Source organism: Pelecanus crispus, chromosome 17, assembly GCF_030463565.1.
Source record: "Pelecanus crispus isolate bPelCri1 chromosome 17, bPelCri1.pri, whole genome shotgun sequence".
NCBI lineage: Eukaryota > Metazoa > Chordata > Aves > Pelecaniformes > Pelecanidae > Pelecanus > Pelecanus crispus.
This window is the reverse complement of record NC_134659.1, coordinates 2,928,582-2,949,268: the sequence shown is the minus strand read 5'-3', so window position 1 is coordinate 2,949,268 and position 20,687 is coordinate 2,928,582. Positions and strand designations below refer to the sequence as shown.

Sequence of the window (20,687 nt, the reverse complement as noted above, 5' to 3'; positions counted from 1 at the left end):
TTCTCTTAAAAGGCCTCCTGAGGTGTAAAAATCTAACTACAAAATTTCATTTCACCAGTGTTTCAAATGGCTCTGGAAACTAATCTTGTATTAATCCATATGCACATGGCCACCAAGAAAAGCAATGCAAGCGCAAATTTACAGTAAGGTCGGTACACCATGGTACCCCTCTCAGCGAGCGGTACGCGCTGAGCCTAACTAATTTTGGGTCTGCGTGCTTCCTCAAATAAAAAAAAGCAATAGATCTAAAGCAAAACTTGAGATAAGAGCTGGTAGAAGAGGAGCTTCTCCACTTCAACTGTGGGAAAAGAGCAGTAACGTTAATGCTCAGACGTTAGTGTTCTCACCCACTGTTTGGGTCCGAAACTCTAGCATCAGGCAGCAACCTCACAAAATGCAGACACACCCTCAAAACCTCATGTAAAATCCACCATCCTGCTAATCTCCTAGCAGTGAGATTACAGGCTTTGTAACAGGTCTCTGGCACAAGAAATGTTTGGACTTCAGCATTCAAAGCTTTCTGAGAACTGAAAGGAACCAGTCCCACCACTCATCTCCAGACCTTGCCTCCTCGCCGAAGGGAGGGCAGGGAAGCATCCAGAAGCTAGCCAGACCACTTCTCCGATGGGCCGGACTGTCAGTACACAATGCCATTCAAAAATTGTCCATATCTTAGTAACACAATGATTGAATATTCCTTGAAAATTTCTCCCTGCAAAAAGACAAGATGTTTTTACAGCAGAAAAGACGCGGACTGTTTTGTTGCTGCAGAAGTTATCGGGCCCCAAGGCAAAGCCGATGCACACACCCCTTTCCCAAGCATTTCCTGGAATGCCAGCTTCGATCATGATTAGATTTCTTCTTGCCAAGCACAGGAAGCAGAAGAATAGAGGATTTTTCCAAGAGTCACAGAGAAAAGACTTCTCTGATACCGTTTACTGCAATCAGTGCAGACTCAGTTACTGCAACACCAACCGAAACTCCCTTTAACCAGAGTGAAGTCTTCCAAACCAAGGAGGGAAGAGAAGAGACTAGAGCTTCAGCTCCTATTAAGGCGTTTGCATATACATTCCCAACCTCGGTCTTCAAAAAAAGGAATTTTGCAAAAAAGGCTTTTTATTTGGGAATGGCAAAAACTATGATTGTTGATAATCTCTGTGGAATTATAAATTGCTCATTTAAAAAAACACGGTTAAATATAAGTGTCATATCTTTCCCTCGCTTGCCAATATGTCCTCTTTCCATGAGTTCATGTGCTATGTCTTCTGTAGATCAGGGGAAAATGGGCCAGGGGTAGAGGGTCCATCCAGTCCAGAGAGAGTAAATGGGCCATGACTGTTCAGCACTGATGGAAACTAAGAGATAAAACAAAAATTATTAGGGAAGAGGCCATTTTAATTTACTCTTTCTCTCATATCTGTGCATGTAGAAGCTCCCCCAGGAAAAAAAAAAAACACCCACAAACCCAAAAAACACAACAAAAAAACCCCACCCCAAACTTTCGAAGAACCTTCTTGGCTTCCCCCAAGTAATTTACTTTTTAAATGCCACTGCATCCCAGACTGCAGCAATCCAGCTGTTATAACCAGTGTCACCAGGAGCACCCAGTCTGTAACCTCTGCACTGAGCACCAGCCCTGTCCTAAACTAATGAGGTGACTTTAAAACAGGTTGTTGGGAAACCATGGTCTAAATTGTTCCTCAGTTAATTATCAGCTATTTCTAGAGAAAAACATCCAATGCATTTTCGGACCTACTTGTTTATTCCCTGTCCTCACGGTACATATAAGCTACCTCCTTCATCTCCATGGAGATGACAGATAAAAACCCAAAAGACAACCAGTTAAATTTTACCCTTTGCCTAAGCAGACTCAGGCAACAGATGTGGTTATTCCAGTTCCAAAGTGGAAGGTGAAGGAAGAGAATGAGTAATTACAACTAAAGGAGGTTGTTTTTTTTTTAAATCTAGGGGATTTTTTTCTCATATATTAGTTAAACAAAAATATTTATTAAAAACAGTGAAAGCTGATAATTTCCAAACAATGTAAGACAGCAGAATATAGAGATCATAAAGAACTGTGCTGCATATTGCCACAGAAATCACACACGCAATCTCCCTTCTTACTAGTGGTGAGATTTAATTAATGTCTTTCAACAGAAGACACTGTTAACGAACAATTAAAACAACCGATAGAACAGCAAAATTCAATTTCCAGGAAAATCTCAACCAGTAAAGTTACAGGCAGGCAAGTTTTACAAGAAGGACAGACCTAAAAAAAAATATATCTATCTTTAACTACAGCACAGACTGCTATTAATTTAAAACATTTCTGAAATACCAACATTTACAATATACTTAAATAAAACTGGGTAAACACTAAAATTAAACACTCTCAAAAGCAAACATAGGGGATCAGAAAGATCACTATTTGGTTTCTACATCAGGTATTTGGGCTAACTGATCCCTGCAGGGCTTCTGAGGAAGGTACTGACAAGCGTGGCTGAACCTGCTGGAGCTTACCTGAAAGAGTGTATTAGCACCTTGCAACCTTGCAGGACTGAGAGGAGCGACTGGGCTTAGCGTACTCCAGAAGTGAATACTGGAGAGCAAGGGACTTGGGGTCAGCAAGATGGGAGTCTGCAAAACACAAGATGGTCAGCTCTGTGAAACCTGCACCGTGAGCAACACATAGCGCATGTAAATCCAGCCACAATAACCTCAGCTCCTGCAGCTGCGGAGGGCTGGGTCCCAGTTTCAGGAACTCCCGTTCCCTCCTTCCACCTCCTCCCGCCTCCTCCTCCTCCCTTCAAACCCTGCAACAGCATCGGCAGGCAGCCAGCTCTCCCTCCCCTTGCTGAGCAATTGGCCCTCTCTTCCCAGCAGCCGCCAAACCCTGCTGCAACCTACAGCAACCGGGCCCCTCCTGCAATCCCGTCTGCAGCACCTGCAAGTGCCGGTGGAAAACTCAGTCCGTGAATTTAAAAAGTGCTCTTTTTAAAGCGGGCACACGCACGGTCTGGGCGACACTGACAGCGTAAGCCACAACAAAAGACACTTCCATCCAGCTTCTGAATATTCTGGATGTTCCAGGTTCACCGGCCAAACACTTTGGGTGCCAAAAGAGCAGCTGCACTTCATTTTTTTCCTGTCTTCAGCCATTTCAGTTTTCGATCAGCAGTTTCCCTACAGTTGCACTCTAATTCCAATTTATTACAGGAAAGAGATTAAATATATACAGAACAATTTAACAGCCTAGTTGGATTCAGTTCCCTTCCAGATTTTCCATGAGGCATAAAAGCTTTCCTTTCCCACACAAAGATAACAACCAAATTAAGCAGCCGTTCTTATTGCTGTTAAATCACAATACTCTGGTTTTAAGTAAATGGCTACTAAATCAAGCAAAAGAATGCTGCTAAACAGACACCTCCGTGGCTCTCTATTTTTAAAGCATTTTCAGAATCAGCCTGAAGGGTAAGGGCAGGGTTTAGGGTTTTTGAAATAATTCAATATCATCCTGGCAAGATTTACAGGGGATCCTGCTGGTGCTGGTTTGGGTTTTGCCTGCACATGCTGACACTGTACAGACGTGTACAGCCAACACGCCACTTGGGCACACTTTGGGGTGGAAGCTAATACCGATTATGAATAAAGTTTCTGTTTTATAAGAAAACCGGGAGTGAGATCCTGAGTTTCAGAACTCCAAATACAATCTATTGACTATTCATTTTCCACTTGCCTTCTCTTACTGTTTTAAAATATAACATAACCACTATTGTTACTAAAAAAAAGAAAACCAAAACCCAACCAAAACAGGAAGGGAATTAGGTTACCTGAGAGAAAAGTGCTGGAGTAAGAGAAGCCGTTGGGAGAGAAGGACTCAGAATCCCCAGAGGACTTGGATCGCTGCCTGTAATGACGAGAGTAGGAGCCAACTCCAGCCCTTTGGGTTTTTTAGATCTGGAGAGGTGATTGGCAAATTCCTTCTCCAGCACAGATGAATCCTGCTCTTTGGGCTCCGGGGATTGATGCTGAAGGCTCTGAGCCTGCTCCAGCTGCTGAGAAGCCACGGACTCTATGTCCGTGTCAATGTCCAGGTCAGGATTAGAGCTCAGGGGCGGCGACGGGGGTGTGGAAGGAACTTGCAGAGTGGGAGAAACCGAGGATATGGGTGGAGTTGGGGTGAAGCTGGTGGTTAAGTTTGGCAAAGGTGTTGGAGCTTCAGGGACAGTTAACTTGGGCAGAACAAGCGTCTCCAAGGTCTGGAGAGTTTCTTCCGATCCCATGGGAAGAGAGGATGCGGTTGAAGTGGCAGAAGCAGTGGAAGTGGCAGAGACCGCCGAAGTGGTAGAGACCAGGGGGACAGATGAAGGCTTTTTGGAGGGCATGGTTACAAACTTGATGACGGAGGGTGTCGGATCCTGAGCAGGTTTCTTCTCGGTCAGTTTCTCAGCTGGATTCTCAATCTTGATGGACCTGAAGAGTTTTACGCTGGAAGAGTTCAGGGAGTTCAGAGTAAAAGAGGAGTACAAGCCTGAGTGGATATAGTCATTGCGGCTGGAGGATTTAGCACATGACTGAGACTTCTCCTTCCCACAGTTTTCCACATCCTTTGGAGCACTGCTAACTTCCGCAAAACCAGTCATTTCGGGGTCTCCTTCTATACGGCCCACGACAAGTGGATCCATATTTAAAATCTCCGGATAAGAAACAAACTTGTACACAAACTTCTTACCATTCACTTTTTTAATGATATTCTGTGGGTAAGAAGATATATATATTTAGGCCTTCTTCAGATTAATTTTCTTCCTACAAACAGTGCTTAAAATAGGCTGAGGAATTAGATAGTCTGCAATCTTTCATCAAAAATTGTTCCTTTTTTCTTTCTTAAAAACACACCGCATTCTTGTGGTTCAGTTATGCTCCCAAAATATCATTTCCAGAGCTCACAGACAAAACACTAGAACAGGTGAGCTTAACCTGACATTAAATATACTAACAACAGCCTTAAAACTGCCAAGCTATCTGTTTAAGATTTTAATAAAAATATACCCATCACGCCCATCAAAGATCACTGACCTGGGTACAGTAAGTGTAATCTAACAGGAGAACCTGCCGAATTAAAGCTTACAGGTTTGCAGAACTGAGAGCTAACACTTCAAATCAAACCACCTTTATTCTTAATAAGATGATAATAAAAGAAAATAAGTAGCTGAACTAGCCAGCAGAATGTAGGGTAATCAGCTATTTCAGTACCACAAAACAGCATCTGTCGGACTTGTTTTGTTCCTAAGTGAAATGCCACACACAGTTTGGACCTAAGAAGACTCTTATTTATTGTACAATTATTATTAATGAGACCTCTCAGTACAAAGTCAGATTTGTGCTACCCAAGAATAAACTCCGAGCAACACACCACGTGCTACAAACTGACAGGTTCCTCAGAAACTGTGTTTTATTTTTTCTCTCATACACTCACACAGTAACAGTTGTGGGATAAATGGCTTATTGAAACGAAGGTAAGACTCCCACACTGTGGTTCTAGTTCAGCTTTTTGACACTACCCGTGCACTAATGAAAGACTCTCGCAAGTCATTAGCAGGCATTAGCTAAACAAGAGGAGCATCCTACTCTGCAGGACTAAACTCACTGACCACATTAGAGGTGCAATTCTGAATACAAGGAGAAAAAGAAAAATACTTTGGGCTGCTTCACTGAAAATCCTTATTTTGATAGCCCCTTCGGAGAGGCAGTTGCAGAAAAGATCTCCCTGTGCTGCAATATTCACCATCTCAATCATGATAATCTTTTTGTTGCGTAAACTGGAGTGTTGAGGATTTTAACCCTTGCAAGGGCGCATATTTTTGGAGAGGGGATTAGTATTCAAGGACAAATTCGTATTAGCAAAGACATAAATCAAAGAAGGTAACGTTTTGCACAAAGCTATCTAGAACCTTATAAAATAACCACTAGGGAGGAAATGCAGCACGATAAATGAAAGAAAAAAAAACCCTCTAAACATAAACTAGTACACCTTACTTAAGTCTGGGAGACAGAAGTGACACCTATCCCCTTGAAGAGAATGAAAAAGGAAACAAAGCTCATTAGGCAGAAGCTGATAAGATGGATAAGGATTCGAGGTGGATTTACAGACTCTGTTACCTTCACATAATAGTATCTGAGAGCACGGCTGAGTTTATCATAGTTCATACTGGGCTTGTTCTTGCGGATTCCCCAGAGTCTGGCCACCTCCTCTGCCTGCAGCAGTTTGAACTCCCCGTCGTTGGAGGTCCAACAGATGATATTCTTGTTCTGAGGCTCTTGGAGGAGCTGGAGGAGGAACTGCCACAGGGTGATAGCACTGTCCATAGCAGTAAGCTGAAATTCAGGAAGGCAGATAAGAGGCAACAGATTAGGAACAGCGCATTTTCTTCGTTTCCCTAGGAGGGGGTAATGGAGCAGAGATGTTATTTCCAAAGCCAGCAAGAGTAAAAATTATTAGTCACCAGTCATGAAAGATGTTCCCTGCAGAACAGAGAGGCTGAGAGCCAACTGCTGTCGTCTCCTCCCACATGTCAGTACTTTTCACATGGGTTATATTTAGCCTCATTTAACTAAATCAGGTCACTTTGGGTAAGTTGCAATGAGTCACTATCCAAAAAAAATTTTTCTAAGTTGTTCCATGTTCACCCACTCTGACTTGAACTGCTTGATGAGAAACAGCTCAGGTGCACCCAGGTAAAAATCAAACCACCCACTCACCACCTCCTTTCCTTACCTGCACCCACCTCCAACCTCGGTATCTTTAAGAAAACAGATCAAGTAACTGTTTAAATCACCTGAAGATGCCACAGTGCAGAACAACGCAACTTTCCTTCAGTTCATAGTTCTACTGCCTCTTTGCAAGCAGCCCTCTCAATCAACCCCCCCCATCTCCTCTCTTTCAGATCTCCTTTCCTTTCCAAATTTCATCCCTGTCTTTTCTAAGAGAGTAAACAAGGAAGTAAAACGACTTCAAATGCTGCCTTTGCTTTTGTCTCGATTCCTGCCATATCTTACCTACATCAGTCATTTATGCTGAGACTTTCTAGGACTAGTATCTGTCAGTTGATTCATGCGCTCCCAGCATGGTTTTCTAGCACTGAGGCTGTCGATGTATAAATTCATCAAGGACAGACAAGGCGGCAGAGATGACGTTTTTCCTTGACCATATCTGACCACATGAAACAGTACTTCCACAGATATTTTTAGGCAGAACACTAATAATCCTGTCTGCGCAAGGAAAGTATAAGATACATCGTGAATTAAACCAGATAAAACTGTATTAATTCAGTATCCCACACAGATTCTCTTATTCCAGAACAGAACAGCTTCTACTAATGCAGCTTAAATTTCTTCCAATGAAATAAAAACAAACCCAGCCACACTGGAATAAGCACCATCGCGATGAATTACACTAAAAATGTTTTGAGGTGCGTTAACTGCCAGATATTTTTCCCCCCACACAGTTAAACCGCAATAAAGGCAAACCTAAAGAGTACAGGGCTTTCCATCTGGGTGAATCTGCAGCCCGAGCAACTAAATGCTATTCACAAGCAGAAGCTCCAAAACAGAGGCATCAAGTCCAACTTCGGCAAGCGGGACTCACGCCCATATTGTTTGAAGTCCATGTATACGCAAGGGATAAGTTTAAGATTCAGTCAGGACTGCCAGTTCATCTTTGTTACCAAAGCCTTTTATTCCAATCTCATTACTGCCCAGCACTTATCCAGCCCTATATAAGGAAGAGAACGGTCTACATGTCAGAGCTTCAGAATTTAGTCAGCCCTGTAAAAGGATTACTGCTGACAGTTTACACAGGACTACACACTTACTGAAATAAGGTGCCCTAGGGCAGGTACTTTTTTGGGCACAGCCTGTTGCATTTAACCTATTTTTAAGAATACCTGCCTAATGGCATGCTTACACGACTACACAGGGATGTTACATTGATCAAGTCAGTTAAATTGCCGCAATTACAAGGAACAATCTCAAAACGAAGGACACCCACACCACCTTGTTATGCTGGCCTGAGGTGCTTTCCTTGTTAATTACTGTATGCATACAACTCCACGCTTGCCCAAATTAATTGCTCCGTACTCTAAGAAAATATCAGCTGCTGAACACTGTGCTTTGAGACTCTTCCCACACTGTACCGTGGCACGCCAGCTGAACCGTACGGAAACTCGGGGCCAGACAACCATATGAAAACTCTTCCAGGACCTCTCCGACTTGTATTCACATTTGCCAGTAACATTTCATATCTGCCTACTGGCAACGCAGAGGACGTGCACGCTGCGGAGCACCACAAGCGGAGCCTCATTATCCTGTCAGGATGATGCACATGCATGGGGTGTTGTGTAGACATAAGGACTTGATTCTACCATTCTGCAGAGCTGTCAATACTAGTGAGATGTGTTAACAGAGAAAGAGCAGGAAAATGAAGTTGAGTCGTTATTCCCACGCTACATTTATCTACAGCGCTTTCAAAACCCATAAGCAGCACTGCACCAAATAGCGCTGACTGATGCAATGGGAGGCAATCACGTAGAAATTAGATTAGCAGCAGAATTTCAGAGCGGCAAAGGCTTTTTTTTCTCCTCCCAAAATCCATGCAGATTTCATCCCAGAATTTAAATACCATTATTTCAATGGGCGCTTCCCTTTAGTAAGAAGTACCTTGCCATTATCTCAAAGCTCACCAACCTCTACCACAGTCAAGCATTACTGCCTAGGTCATGGCTGGTTTTAAAACGAGTTAGAGACGCATGACACTGACAGACCAGCACTCGGACAGCACAAAGTTCAGCAGTACAGGGTATGCAGGGAGTGACCAAAATGATGGAAGATACAACATTTTAAAAAAAAAAAAAAAAAAAAACAAAACCAACACCTTTCTTAGTGATGAACTATGTTGTTTTACCAAATATTTTTTACCAAAATAAAAAAAAAGAGTTCATGCTGCCTAAATCCCAAATACTGCAGCTTTCCGGCTGGAAGGATCCTCCTCCCGGGGCAGAGTTACAGACTGCACTGGAGTGTTAGACTGATCAAGTTACTACCTGATATTTCAGGCATTTACAAGCTTTAGGGTTGTCACGGTTGCGTCTGTCATTTGGAGGATACACAGCAAATCCTCAGCACCCTCTACTTTAAGAAGTCTTACGTTAGACACATTAACTACAAGGTGGAGAAGTTTTACTTATTCCTTGGCTGTTGTAGAACAGGAGCAGAGAGCACTTTGGAATTGTTAATGGATGGGTTATACTGCATATGAGAGAATGAACCTCCCTCTTTATCAAATACTTATTGCGCACATCTACAGGAAACAATGGAGAAATACCTCAATGGCACTGGGAGTATAGAGTTTTTCTGAAGATTATATACAAAGGGAAGGCCAGTAAATAACCCTCCAAATTGGTCAAAGCAATGGGATCACGGGTGGATCCTGTCCCTTTACAGTCCAGGAGTAAGCTGTAACTGGGAAAGGATAATATGTATATGGCAGACAACGTTGTATTATGAATCAAGACATCTCATTTAACTTTTTTATTAAAGTTGCTTTCATACAGCGTAAGAAAACATCAAAGAATTGTTGCTTCTTCAGGAAAAGGCAGAATAAAAAAAAACCCATCACACGAGATGTAAAATTAAAACCAGTATAGGCAAGATGAGCACTTCTCTTTGTTTAAGAAGAACTGACTAACATGTAAAAAAGCTTCTTCCTTCTTCAGCACCTGGGGCAGAAGGCGGCTGACGCCTTTCATGAGCCTTTACCTTGCAACCACAGGGGCCGTGCGGCGGCTCAAGCTCCTCGTGCCATCCGCGTTTTGCAGAACGTCTTCAGCTGCTGCGCAGCGCCTGCAGCTGGCACGGGGGGCCCGGCTGTTACACAGCTCCCGGCCACACCATAGGCATTTTCAGGGCCACGTACCCAAAAGCTTCCCCCTCCTGCGCTGACGCTGGAAGGAGTTCAGCAGATCCTCTTGTCCTTTTTATTCAGACACACAGCAGAACCCACACTCTCTGAAGATGTTGCAGGCCCCTTAGTTAGAGAAACTAAAGAAATCGGGATAAGGACAGGAACCCGCTGTCCCACTCCTACTCTACACTCACAATGGGGAGATGTTACTTCTCTCATGATTTGTAAACGGCATTTCAACTTCTTTCAAAACTATGTCTCCTTTCATGAAAAGGCATCAATCTCCTAGCACAGCTCCCCGTCAGCATAAAAAGCCTAGTAGTTTGATTGCTTTTTCTTCAAGATGAATACACCAATAATTACAAGCACACCACTGCAAACCGTCTTTTTGCTGAAGGTTATTTTCCTTGCAAGAGTCCACGGAGAAAGAAAAAGGTCTCATCTGAAAAGACAATGAGGGAGTTAGGCAGAGAGGCAATACTGCTGCTTATGACGACGGCCTTTCCACTTCTGCACCATTTGAGTACGAGGAAAAAAATAGGTGCTAGAGGCAGAGGGCAGTTATACTTTGTAATGAGTATGCTAAAATAGAGCACTATTATTGTCTTGAGATCTTCTCTGACGCCTACGGATGACCCTTGAAGTATACTGAGTAGCTGACAGAATTTGGCTGCAGTACTCTAAATACAAGCACTGCAAACTTGAGCTTTCTCATGTTGCTGCAGCTTCGTTTGAGGTTGCTGTAGTTTTCTTTGAGGCCTTGACTTTACAAAGCCTTGAGTTTACAAAAAAGCCAGGACACGAGATATGCATCTTTTCCGGTGACTTCTCCTCATGCATCTGTGCCACAACGTGCTCCACACAATCCATTTGCTTGCAGAGCCTCAAGGCTTTGCATCGTCTGTGGAAGGAGCGTGTGCAATGACTGGGTGGCACAGCAGACAGGAGGAACAGTTTGGGAAGTGGCATGTGGTAACCTCTCCCGTGGCCAGCAGCTATACTTACTATTGCCAAACAAACTCAAGCGCCCGTCCCATCGTGCTCAAAAAGGAGGGGGACGCCTCGCGAAGCCCCAGCAAGGCGGCAGCCAGCCAGGCCCTGAGAAGGCAGCAGAGCCAGGACAGGGGGGTCTGCCCTCACCCCTGTCTTCAAGGTCTTCTGGCAGATTTCCTGTGCTTTGACTCAACACCAAGAGCAGCTCAAGTAATCTTTCACCTCAGTTTGCTCCAACAGCCTCTTACAAGCACCTGCGGCCTGATGACTTCTCCAGATGGACTCAATAGAGCAGTCAGGTCTACAGCCTTGTCAGAACCCACGCAGAAACCAAGGATGGTGCAAAGAAAAGATGTCATGCAGACGTCGTACAGCGAGGACAAAATCATCACTACCACCTATTTAAATGGCACGGTTACAGCTGTCCAGGTATTTACACGGAAGTCACATCTCAAAAAGATGACTTTGGAAGCAGCACGGAGCAGAGGTAAACGCATAGGGTGACACAGAAACCTCTTAGATCACAAACACTTTGTTAAAAAAAAAAAAAAAACAGGCAGCAACAGTAACTTAGAGATGGTCTTGGGGACCTCACACTGAATGATGCAAGTCAGACGCTCAACGGGCCAGCAGGTAGCAAATCAAGTCCTTACGCAATTCCAGGAAAGCCGGACTCGCCGCGGACACAGCACACGCGCAGAAAAGCTGAGCTGTTAAGACTTTACTGTGCAAAACTATTCCTATGGTTTCTTAATAGTTTAAGATGGCCACGGTGTGTGAACGGCAGGAATTTGTACACAGCAACTCCTGCAACATTGCGCAATGTTCCTGTGGACACAAGGCCTTAGATAGTTGTTCCAGGAAAATAAACAACTTTGGTTGAAGGAGATTTTTGGAGGTCACAAGCCCAACTTCTTGTTCCAAACAAGGTTAACTTCAAAGTTAGATCAGGTCATTCAGTGTCTTTGTCCAGCCAACTAACTAACTAAATGGCTGCCCTATTCCTTTTGTTTTAGCACAGGGACAGAGAGCCATAACATTGCTGATGAAGCACCTAACGAAGCGGCTATCAACACATAACCAAGCAGCAATTTCATTAGCACAGCACTTGAAATATCCCATTACTAATAAACCTTTCATAAAACATTTTCCAGCTCCTGAGACTGCGATTTACCTGAACTAGTACCGTCACAATTTTATCAATTTTGATTCATTTTAGAAAGAGCGCGCTGCCCAACACATAGGAAACCTCCTGTCCAAAATCCAGCCTCTTTAGGGTGCTGGTACCTAGCTATTGACATACCCTGACGGGAGGGGGGGGATGCGCGTGAGGGTTTTTAGTCCTTTTCCAGAACACACAGAGCATTGTAAAAGTACTTTAACTGCTCCTGTCTGTGGTGTTAGCTTACTTCCCGAAGACAGGTGAATTACCAGCTAAAAGCCTGTTTTATGTGTGAAAGCAAGCTGCTGTTTGCAAGGAATTTAAAGCTACAGATGCAGACTTCTACATCTGCAGCACCACTGTTAAAAAATTCCCAGCCCTGGCAGCTTTCCAAGTAGTAATCAAATTATACCTTCTCTAATAAATACTAAAATCAGGTAAGAGTAAGAGAAAAGCCACCCTAGACTCCAATAAATTTCTGTCGTCCCCTTGGCTCTGGCATTCACTGCACTGTTGTTTCCAAACTAGTCGGGAAAATCAGGTTGTTCTGAACGAGAAGCCGTGGTTATCGAGGCAGGAAGCCCCTTGGAAGGAAATGCTGGAGGATGTCCTCATGATAAGAGCTGCTCCAAAGTTTTCACTGCCTAATCCCACTCCAAGTTTGACAGTTGTATTTACTTAAAACAAACGCTGCAATAAATTTTGGGTTCTTGGCTCAAAAATTAAGTTACTTTACATGAAATTAAGGTGTTAGCAAATATTTGGGGTTTTAGAAACAATTTGCTTCAGCTTCTTAACTCCCATCTGAGAAATGCGTATGTACTTTTCTAAGTATGTTCTATCTCCTTTCAGAAGCCCAAGAAAACCTTCCTGTACTAGCAAAAAAGCAACAGAAAACAAGCCACAGGGGAGAATAGTGGCATCAGGATTCCCATGGAACTTATGGCCGAAGACTCAAGATGGTAGAACCAGATGAGCCAAACAGCTTTTTGGTTTTTTTAAAATCTTGACACAGAGACAACAGTGCCCGCTTTGTTATTTCATATGGTTTTAGACTAGCACACCCTGACACTTAAAAGTGTTTTAACCTGTTTGAACATGGCCAGTGAGGGGGACTTCAAAGCACGGTCCATGGACCTCCTCCAGCTGCTGCAACCATTCCGGTCCTCCATCCCCGGCGAAGGACGACCGATGCCCCAGCGTAGCTAGTTTTATGGACAGCAGACCTCATTTCCCTGCTTTACCGTACTTTGATGAAGAGTCTCCCTTTTCTACCTCTCCTTTTATAGGATAAGAGACCAAAGAGAACATGGGAAGGTTTAGGACAAATAGAACGGTAAACTTCAAAAATGAAACGCCTTTAATCAGTTACTTGGTTGGTTTCCGACACCGATGTGATTGTTTCCGAGTACGCCATAAAAATACTTATTTCTGTGGAAGCTCCTCTTTAAGTAGATTACACTTGCTTCCTCCTTATCTGCCACCATAACGGGCCAAGGGGAATCTTTACCGACAGCAGATTAAATTAGCTTCAATAGGCACAACGCGTTTGCTGAAAGTAAAAGCATCCTTGTTTGAGAGTCAGGTCTCCGCATCACGCTGTGGAGTAAACCCCGAACAAAAGGTTAAACGTTTTATGTTGATCCTAACTTTATTATGAAAAGGAAGTCTCATTTAAGATGGAAAAGGTTTCCTTCAATAATGTTTATAATACACGCAGCCTGGTTGCTATGACGATGGAACAACTATTCTCTACAAACAGGCGCTAAGACCCTAAAAATAAACAGGCCGACAAAAATCACGAACACGCAGCTCTGTCAGGCAGGCTGTGCCTGGTGCAGGGATCGTGTTTGTTCTGAATATGATGAAGATAAAGAAATGCTAATGACTAAATTCTGCACCCACTGAACGGAGCACTCGCCTACAAAGCGATTCCTGTATTTCTCAGGAGCTGCTACTTAAAAACGACACCACCGAAGCCAGAACTCCGGATCCCCCCCACGCACGGGCAGCAGCACCACGGGGATTGTTAGAAGTTTGTCTGTGAAAATAAGGTAAGCGTTAGGGAAGTACCAGGCACGTACAGGTATATATGTGTGTGTGGATACGTGTAATACGCATACAAAATAATAAAAGTGTAACAGCATGCATTTGCATGCTTTCTCCATGGGCTCACTTATTGATGTGGGTAGGCATCCACCCATTTCACGGGGAGATGAGTACACAAATATTTAAAAAAAAAACAAAACAAAACAAAGCAAAACAAAAAAACCAAAACAGAAAAACAACAAACCAGTAGCAGAGTCAGGAAGACAAAAAAAACCCCAACCAGCCAAGCACCGGGGCCCGGCCTCCGGCAGCAGAGGCGAGCGGGCCGGGCCGGCACGGGGAGGGCAGGGGGAGCCCCCCGGGCCGGCACGGGGAGGGGAGGGCAGGGGGAGCCCCCCGGGCCCACCTCGCACCACGCCACGGAGACACGGGCACGGCGAGGGGCACGGGGAAGCCTTCTCCCCCCGCCGGCCCTGCGTGCCGAGCGTCCCCGCCGCGGAGCCGGGCCCCCGGGGCCGCCGCTTTCGGTCCCCGGCTTCCTCGATTCCCCTCCGCACGCCGCCGCCGCCGCCGCCGCCGCCGCCGCCGCCGCAGCAGCACGGGGGGGGCCGCGGCCCCGCCGCCCCGTCCCCTCGGCCAAGAGCAGCCCCCCGAGGCGGCGGCGACTTCCCCGGCCCCCCCCTCCCCTCCGACCCCCTCACAGACCGCCCGCCCCGCCCGCCGGCCCCCGCCCCGGGCCTCCCCGGCCCCCGCCGGGTCCCCCCCCCGCGCAGGACGGAGCCCGTTCGCTCCCGGCCCGGAAGCCGCCCCGCCGTGCCCGGCCGCCGCGGGCGGGCCGGGCCGCGCCGCCCCCGCTCACCGAGGAGGAGCCCCGCCGGTCCCCGGGCGTCGCGGTCCCCTCGCGGCGGGCAGGTGCTGGCAGCGGCTCCCCCGCCGCCCTTCATGGCCGGGCGCCCCCCCGGCGGGCCGGGCGCCGGGCCCCCATCCCGGGCGGGAGGAGCCGGGCGAGCAGCGAAGGGCAGCGGCGCGGCGGCGGGGCGGGGGGAGCGGCGGCGGCGGCGCGTTACATGGCGGGACGCGGAGCGCCAGCCCCTGCCGCCGAGCCTCCGCGGCCGCCGTACCCCACACTTCCGCCCACGGCCCCGCAGGGGCGCCGGGCGCCCGCGGGCGGCGGCCAATCCCCGCGCAGAGCAGGGGCGCCACCGACCAATGGGGCGGCGCTGCCCGCCCATCGCTCGCAAAGCCCGCTGGGGAATGTAGTCCGCGGGGGCCTAGCGCCCGCCCGCGCCGCTCGCAGCCATGTGCCCGCGGCCCGGCCCGGCCCCGCCGGCCCCCGCGGCTCGGCGCAGGCGGCCCCGGCCTGCCGGGAGCCCGAGGCCCGGGCAGCGCCCGGGGAGACGTTTGCCGTCGTGTGTCACCGGTAACGCGGCCCCCCCCGCGCACCGGCGGGGTCCCCCAGGCACCGCAGGGCACGGGCCACGTCAGGAGAGGGGAAGGGGCTCAGGCTGGAGCGAGCTGCAGAAGATTAAAGTGTTTAAAAACATTAAAAAATATTCCAAAAAAAGTGTAAAAATACATCTAAATAAAAAGAAATCCTGCAGAAGTGGGGAGGTGATCAGGCAAAGGCGAGGGAGGCGAAGGCCAGGGCTCACTGGACATGGTCGCCCTCCACACCCCGGCGTCAATGTGCTCCTGTCAGCACAGCTCCCTGCTTTTTCCAGAAACTTGCATGGAAAACTATTTCTTCCCAGGAGGAAGGCACTACCACGTGCTCGTGTCCTCCCCGGGGAACGTGGCGGCCCCCGGCCACTCGGCGCCAGAACCCCCGCGCTGTATTCCCCGCAGAAGGCCACGGGTTCGGCCAGGGCTCTAGGGACGTTCTCCGCTCCCGGGCCTCTTCCACGGCTCCCCGCATCCCAGCACGCTGGTGGCAAAGGCACGACGCCTTCACGCTCCCCGCACGCAGCAGAAGGGAGCGGCGACCCCGGGCTCGCCGCAGGAGCCTTCGCAGAATCATTTAGGTTGGAAAAGACCTTTGAGGTCATCCAGTCCAACCATTAACCCAACACTACCAAGTCCACACTAAACCAATCAAGGGGAGAGTAGCAATTTCATGTTTCCTGGCTTGGTGGCTGGATTATTTTTTAATGAAAGGAAAAACTAGGAATCAATAAGGTTGGAAAGCCAAAGCGGCCCACGCCTGCACTCGATCCCCAGCAACTGCTCCTCCACAGCCAGGTACTGCGTACGGCCAAGGTGCGCTGCCTCAGCCTACAGATGAGCAGTCTCAGCCCTGAGGTATCCACTAAAAAAAGCACGCTTCATATGCTTGAGAGCCGAGTTATTTTCCATCGGATCAGGCATTGGGAGCAGGCAGTGCTGTCCCACTTCCCCCCGACGAGCAGACAGCCCTCTCTGCCTCACCATCACATTCCCATGTTGGCAGAGAAGAAAAAAATGTAAGCAGCACTTCACCATCCAACACTGCACATGCCAAAACACGCAGCTTTCAGCTTCCTAGACGCATGCCGGTAAAAGGTTAGCTGCGTTAGCACAAAGTCTGCTCTGCACATTTCACCCGACCGCCTTCTCACAAACTCGAGTGCTGCTCGATGCGCGGGTACAAGCCAAAGCACCGCGGCCAGGTACGTTTTTGTTGGGGAAGTACCGTCATCCCCAAACACACAAGTCGTAGCTCAGATCCCAGTTAAGCCGGAGCAGCTCCAGCTGCAATTAATGCTGCTCCCAAGAAGGCAAATTCCATCTCCTTACCAGGTCATCTGTGGCTGGTCCCATTTCATGGAGCCAAATGACAACCAAGCCAAGTGAAAGGAGGTTTGTAAACTCGGGAGCAAGACAGGGAACGCAACGTTGCATTTCACAATACCTTTAAATAGCCCTTTATCAGCACTTACTGCACAGGCACAGGGGGTCAGAAGGGAGGTGAAAGCAGAAGAAGTAAGGAAGTTTAGGGAATCGAGATGCCTTTTAGCTTCAGGAAAGGAGTAAGGGGTTTTCCCCCAAAGCATGCTTTCTCTCAGGGGGAGAGGGGAAGTTTTCAACCAAGCTGACCATTATTTATTTACAGATGTTAACCACCACATTTTAAAATAAAATTAAGAGAATGATTTCCATTTTTCCCACTTCCACTTTCAACTGGGGGGGGAGGGGAGAAGCATGAGAGAGACTGGGCAGGGAGGGGAAGAAAAGAAAAAGTTAAAGAAAAAGGACAAGAAAATCCCCTGCAAAAGTCCAGAGTCAGTTTCTTCACCTTTCAAAACAATAAAAGGCCCTTTGAAATGAAAGCACGTGCTGTTTTTCTTTTCTTTTTCCCCCGTGGAAGGATCGGTTGTTATTTCCACAGAGCGCTTCACATTATCAGTACCCGCTTTTCCCCTTGGGAATGCCCAAGCCAGGAAGCACTGCCCCAGGAACAAAGGTCTGGAGCTCAGGAGGCCCTTTCCCATGGCACTGAGCCGTAGCCTCCTCACCTCTACCTGGTCTTCTGCGCCGCAGGTGACTCAAATACAACTCCACAGGTGAGCCAGACTGGCTAACAAACAGCACAAGCCTTTGCTCAGGCATTTCCCTGCGCCCGTCCCTCTTGCTGCTGCTGCTGTGCTCCAGCCGAACCTCTTGCTCTGTTCAGAGCTTGGACTTCTCCCACACCCAATCAAAAAACAAAGAGGAAAACAAAGAAAAGTCCTATGCTCTCTCAGACTCTTCCTGTAGAGTCACATGTGGGAAGTTTGCCAACATCTGCAAGCGTGTACCTCAAACGGAGCTAAATCCATTTCTCTGGGAAAGGGCCAGCACCTGGGATCGCACATCTCGCTCGGGGAGCGCTCCCGAAACGTGCTGGTTTCTCCCGGAGCTCCTGTAGCCTTTGCGGTGACGAACAACCTACGGGACTGGCACGCACCATGCCGCTGCTCTCAGTATCTTTTCCTCATTTGGCACCGAGCATCCCTGACTCGCTAAGCGGGAGAACGACACAGCTCCGGAAAGGAGCGCTTTGCAAGATACGCGATCACACAAACCCGGCATTTCAGCACGCATGCCAGGCTCAAGTAGGGTCCGAACATGTTTTGCAAGGCAAATAGCAGAGCTCCATCTCTGAGCGCACCACCACGACTCCAGATTCTTCCCTGGCTTTGTTTCCACTTGCCATCAGCAAAATCTATCAGCACACCCAAAAACCTTCTATTTCCTTAGCACTCAGTTAGGAAGCAACATACAAGCTGTACCCAAAGAGACAGCACAGGCTGCTGTGGAAGAGGGACAGCACACAAAAATCAACTCTGCTCTGCCCTAGCATCCAAGAGACTTAAAGGGCTTCAGCTACAGCTGTATCAGCTGGGGTGACGCCACTGACAAACAATCAAAGCGTCTTTTCTTGAGGGATAATAAATTTCCTGCTTTGTGCAACTCTCACTTTTGTTCTGCTTTCCCCGTCGTGGGTTTGCAATCCAACGTGGGCTCGTTCCTATCTTAGACAACATCACAAGGGAAAAAAATATAGGACAGACAAAAGGAGGGAATAAAATAAAGCAGGCAACAAGGCAGGGTTTGGAAAAAGCTCCTATGTAAAGACCTTTTAAAAAGCAGCTCATATGCAAAAGTGTTTTAAAGAGAAAGAGGCAGCAGAAAAAGGAAGTCGAATACATTTCAGTTGGGATTTCTGGTAAAGGCTAATCAGACGGCAGCACCTAGAAATAAATTTTGCAAGTTCTAAGGAAAGGACAAAGTCACGAAGCGATACGTAACTGCCAGTTCCAGGAAGACACAGGACAACCCCGTCAGAACAGCGGAGATTTCTAAAGGCAATGACTTCTCTCACTGCAAGATTCTGACTTTGCCATCATGCAGTCGCTGGCTTGAGGGAGCGACGGGAGGGAGCGGGGAAGCACAGGCACCGGGAAAGCCAGAAAACTATGCAACAGGTAATGAGACCCTAACGAGGCCTCGTTCCAGAATTCGGAGGTGCTGTTTTAATACAGCTCCCAACTCTGAGGCCGAGCTTTGCAAGAGTACTGGGAATCTAAAAGTCATGAAACAAGCAGAACAGCTACAAAAGGTTTCGTGCCTCATTAGCGAGAGGATGCGCTCACAAGGGAAAAGCCTTTAGATCAAAGGAGGGTTGTTTGAGTTTTTTTTTAAAGTTTCACAATGCAAATCCACTCATCACTCTCTCAAGAGAGATGCTCTCGGGAAGCGTAATGTTTAACGCCTTCTCGGTTCACTAAGGCTTCGGTTACCAATATTAGCGCCTTGTACCACAGCTCCCGACGTCCTTGGAGGTGAAAGGGGGGGAAGGCGAGCCCCCGCTGGCTTTCAGAAGCGCCCTGGGAGAAAGCCGGGTTGCTGGATGCAAGCGGCCGGAGCAGCCCACGTCACGCAGCAGCACGGACGCGCAGCGGGAAGGTCCGGCTCTGGGGCCGCCAGCTGCCCCCTTGCCCCTACAGAAGCTCTACCAAAAAGTGGGCACGAGTGCTAGTTTGCCTGCGAGGCCTAGATGGTGCTAGTCATCAACCTGACAAGTTTTACAGCAGGAAATCTGCTGTCACTAGGTTCAGAGCGGCTTCGCACCACGATCGCAACCCACAGCAAAGCCCCGGCTTTGCAACCCGGGCGAACGCCACGCTCCTGGCAGAGATGCCACCCCCAGCGTCCCGGGACGTGGGGGCACTGGCTCACGCGGGAAGTCGTCACTTCACGGAGCTCCCGAAGATGCTGCAGGATGCCCGCGGAGCATTACAGGGCGCAGAGGGGTCCACAAATACCAGCTGCCCTTGCTGAAGCTACAAGGAGCACCTTGAAGAGGATGGAGAAGTAACGCGGTTCCCATCCTCATGTTCTCTTTCACGCCCAAGCCGCCAACAGTCTCGTCTTTCTCAGACCCGATAAAGCCTTTTTGCACTCAGTTCTCTGGGTTTCCTTTGCAGAGAGCAGCTCTGCCTCTGCTTTGGTGTTTGCTGATGCTCTCAAAAAAAGCCACAGATCTGTGCTGGTTTCAAACCCTCGTTATTTCTGAGTCTACAAATGCGAGAGCCCCTGCCTCGAGGACCGGGCAATCTGCATGCTCAGGGCCGATAAGGAGGAGAGAGGAAGTTCAGCATCCTGCAGCAGGCGCGGGGTGGCTAATCTGGTCCACGAGCCTCCATCTCCACTCCCCCAGGAGACATTTGACCGGGGCAAGTGCGAGGCTTGTCAGCAGACAGCCAGGCAGGGGAGTTCACTGCTGTAGTAAATGCTCCAGAGTTAAATACTTTGCTGAACAGGACGTGCAATGCCCAGACCACACAACAGCTGTTGATATTCAAAGGTACACTCAATATGTCATTTCATGAAAAAGCAGAATTACCCAGTTACACCAGAACGTCACTACAGAGCGAGGAACTAGATACAGTGGGAAAAAGGCTGGGGGTTTTTTCAGAAGCACCAGTCTCCACTGACTCGGATAGGCTGGGAGGCGGTTTCAGGTGCTTATGAAAGTTAAGCCCTAAAGCTGTGCACCAGAGGATC

The 20,687-nt window shown here is 47.8% G+C and overlaps 1 protein-coding gene across 2 annotated transcripts; it reads right to left on the bottom strand.

The window, feature by feature from the left end:
- Nucleotides 1-1,040: 1,040 nt before the first annotated feature.
- ELK4 (ETS transcription factor ELK4) lies at nucleotides 1,041-15,030 on the bottom strand. 2 transcript variants are annotated; one of them, XM_075722365.1, is made up of 5 exons: nucleotides 15,022-15,030; nucleotides 6,160-6,375; nucleotides 3,831-4,754; nucleotides 2,521-2,637; nucleotides 1,041-1,355 (listed from the first exon to the last, which is right to left on the bottom strand). In XM_075722365.1, exons 2-5 carry the CDS (start codon nucleotides 6,364-6,366, stop codon nucleotides 1,257-1,259), a joined length of 1,347 nt encoding a protein of 448 aa, XP_075578480.1. In that variant the 5' UTR covers nucleotides 6,367-6,375; nucleotides 15,022-15,030; the 3' UTR covers nucleotides 1,041-1,256. The 2 variants fall into 2 exon arrangements, with proteins under 2 accessions (XP_075578480.1, XP_075578482.1); XM_075722367.1 differs by lacking the exon at nucleotides 15,022-15,030 and adding an exon at nucleotides 7,061-7,069.
- Nucleotides 15,031-20,687: the final 5,657 nt, after the last annotated feature.

What these genes read in the sequence shown, in the direction of transcription:
- ELK4 (XM_075722367.1), bottom strand. An exon ending in CTCCAGCACTTTTCTCTCAG is followed by an intron (nt 2,638 to 3,830) that starts GTAACCTAATTC and finishes TGTGTTTTGCAG; the next exon opens with ACTCCCATCTTGCTGACCCC. An exon ending in GTGCTAATACACTCTTTCAG is followed by an intron (nt 1,356 to 2,520) that starts GTAAGCTCCAGC and finishes TTTATCTCTTAG; the next exon opens with TTTCCATCAGTGCTGAACAG.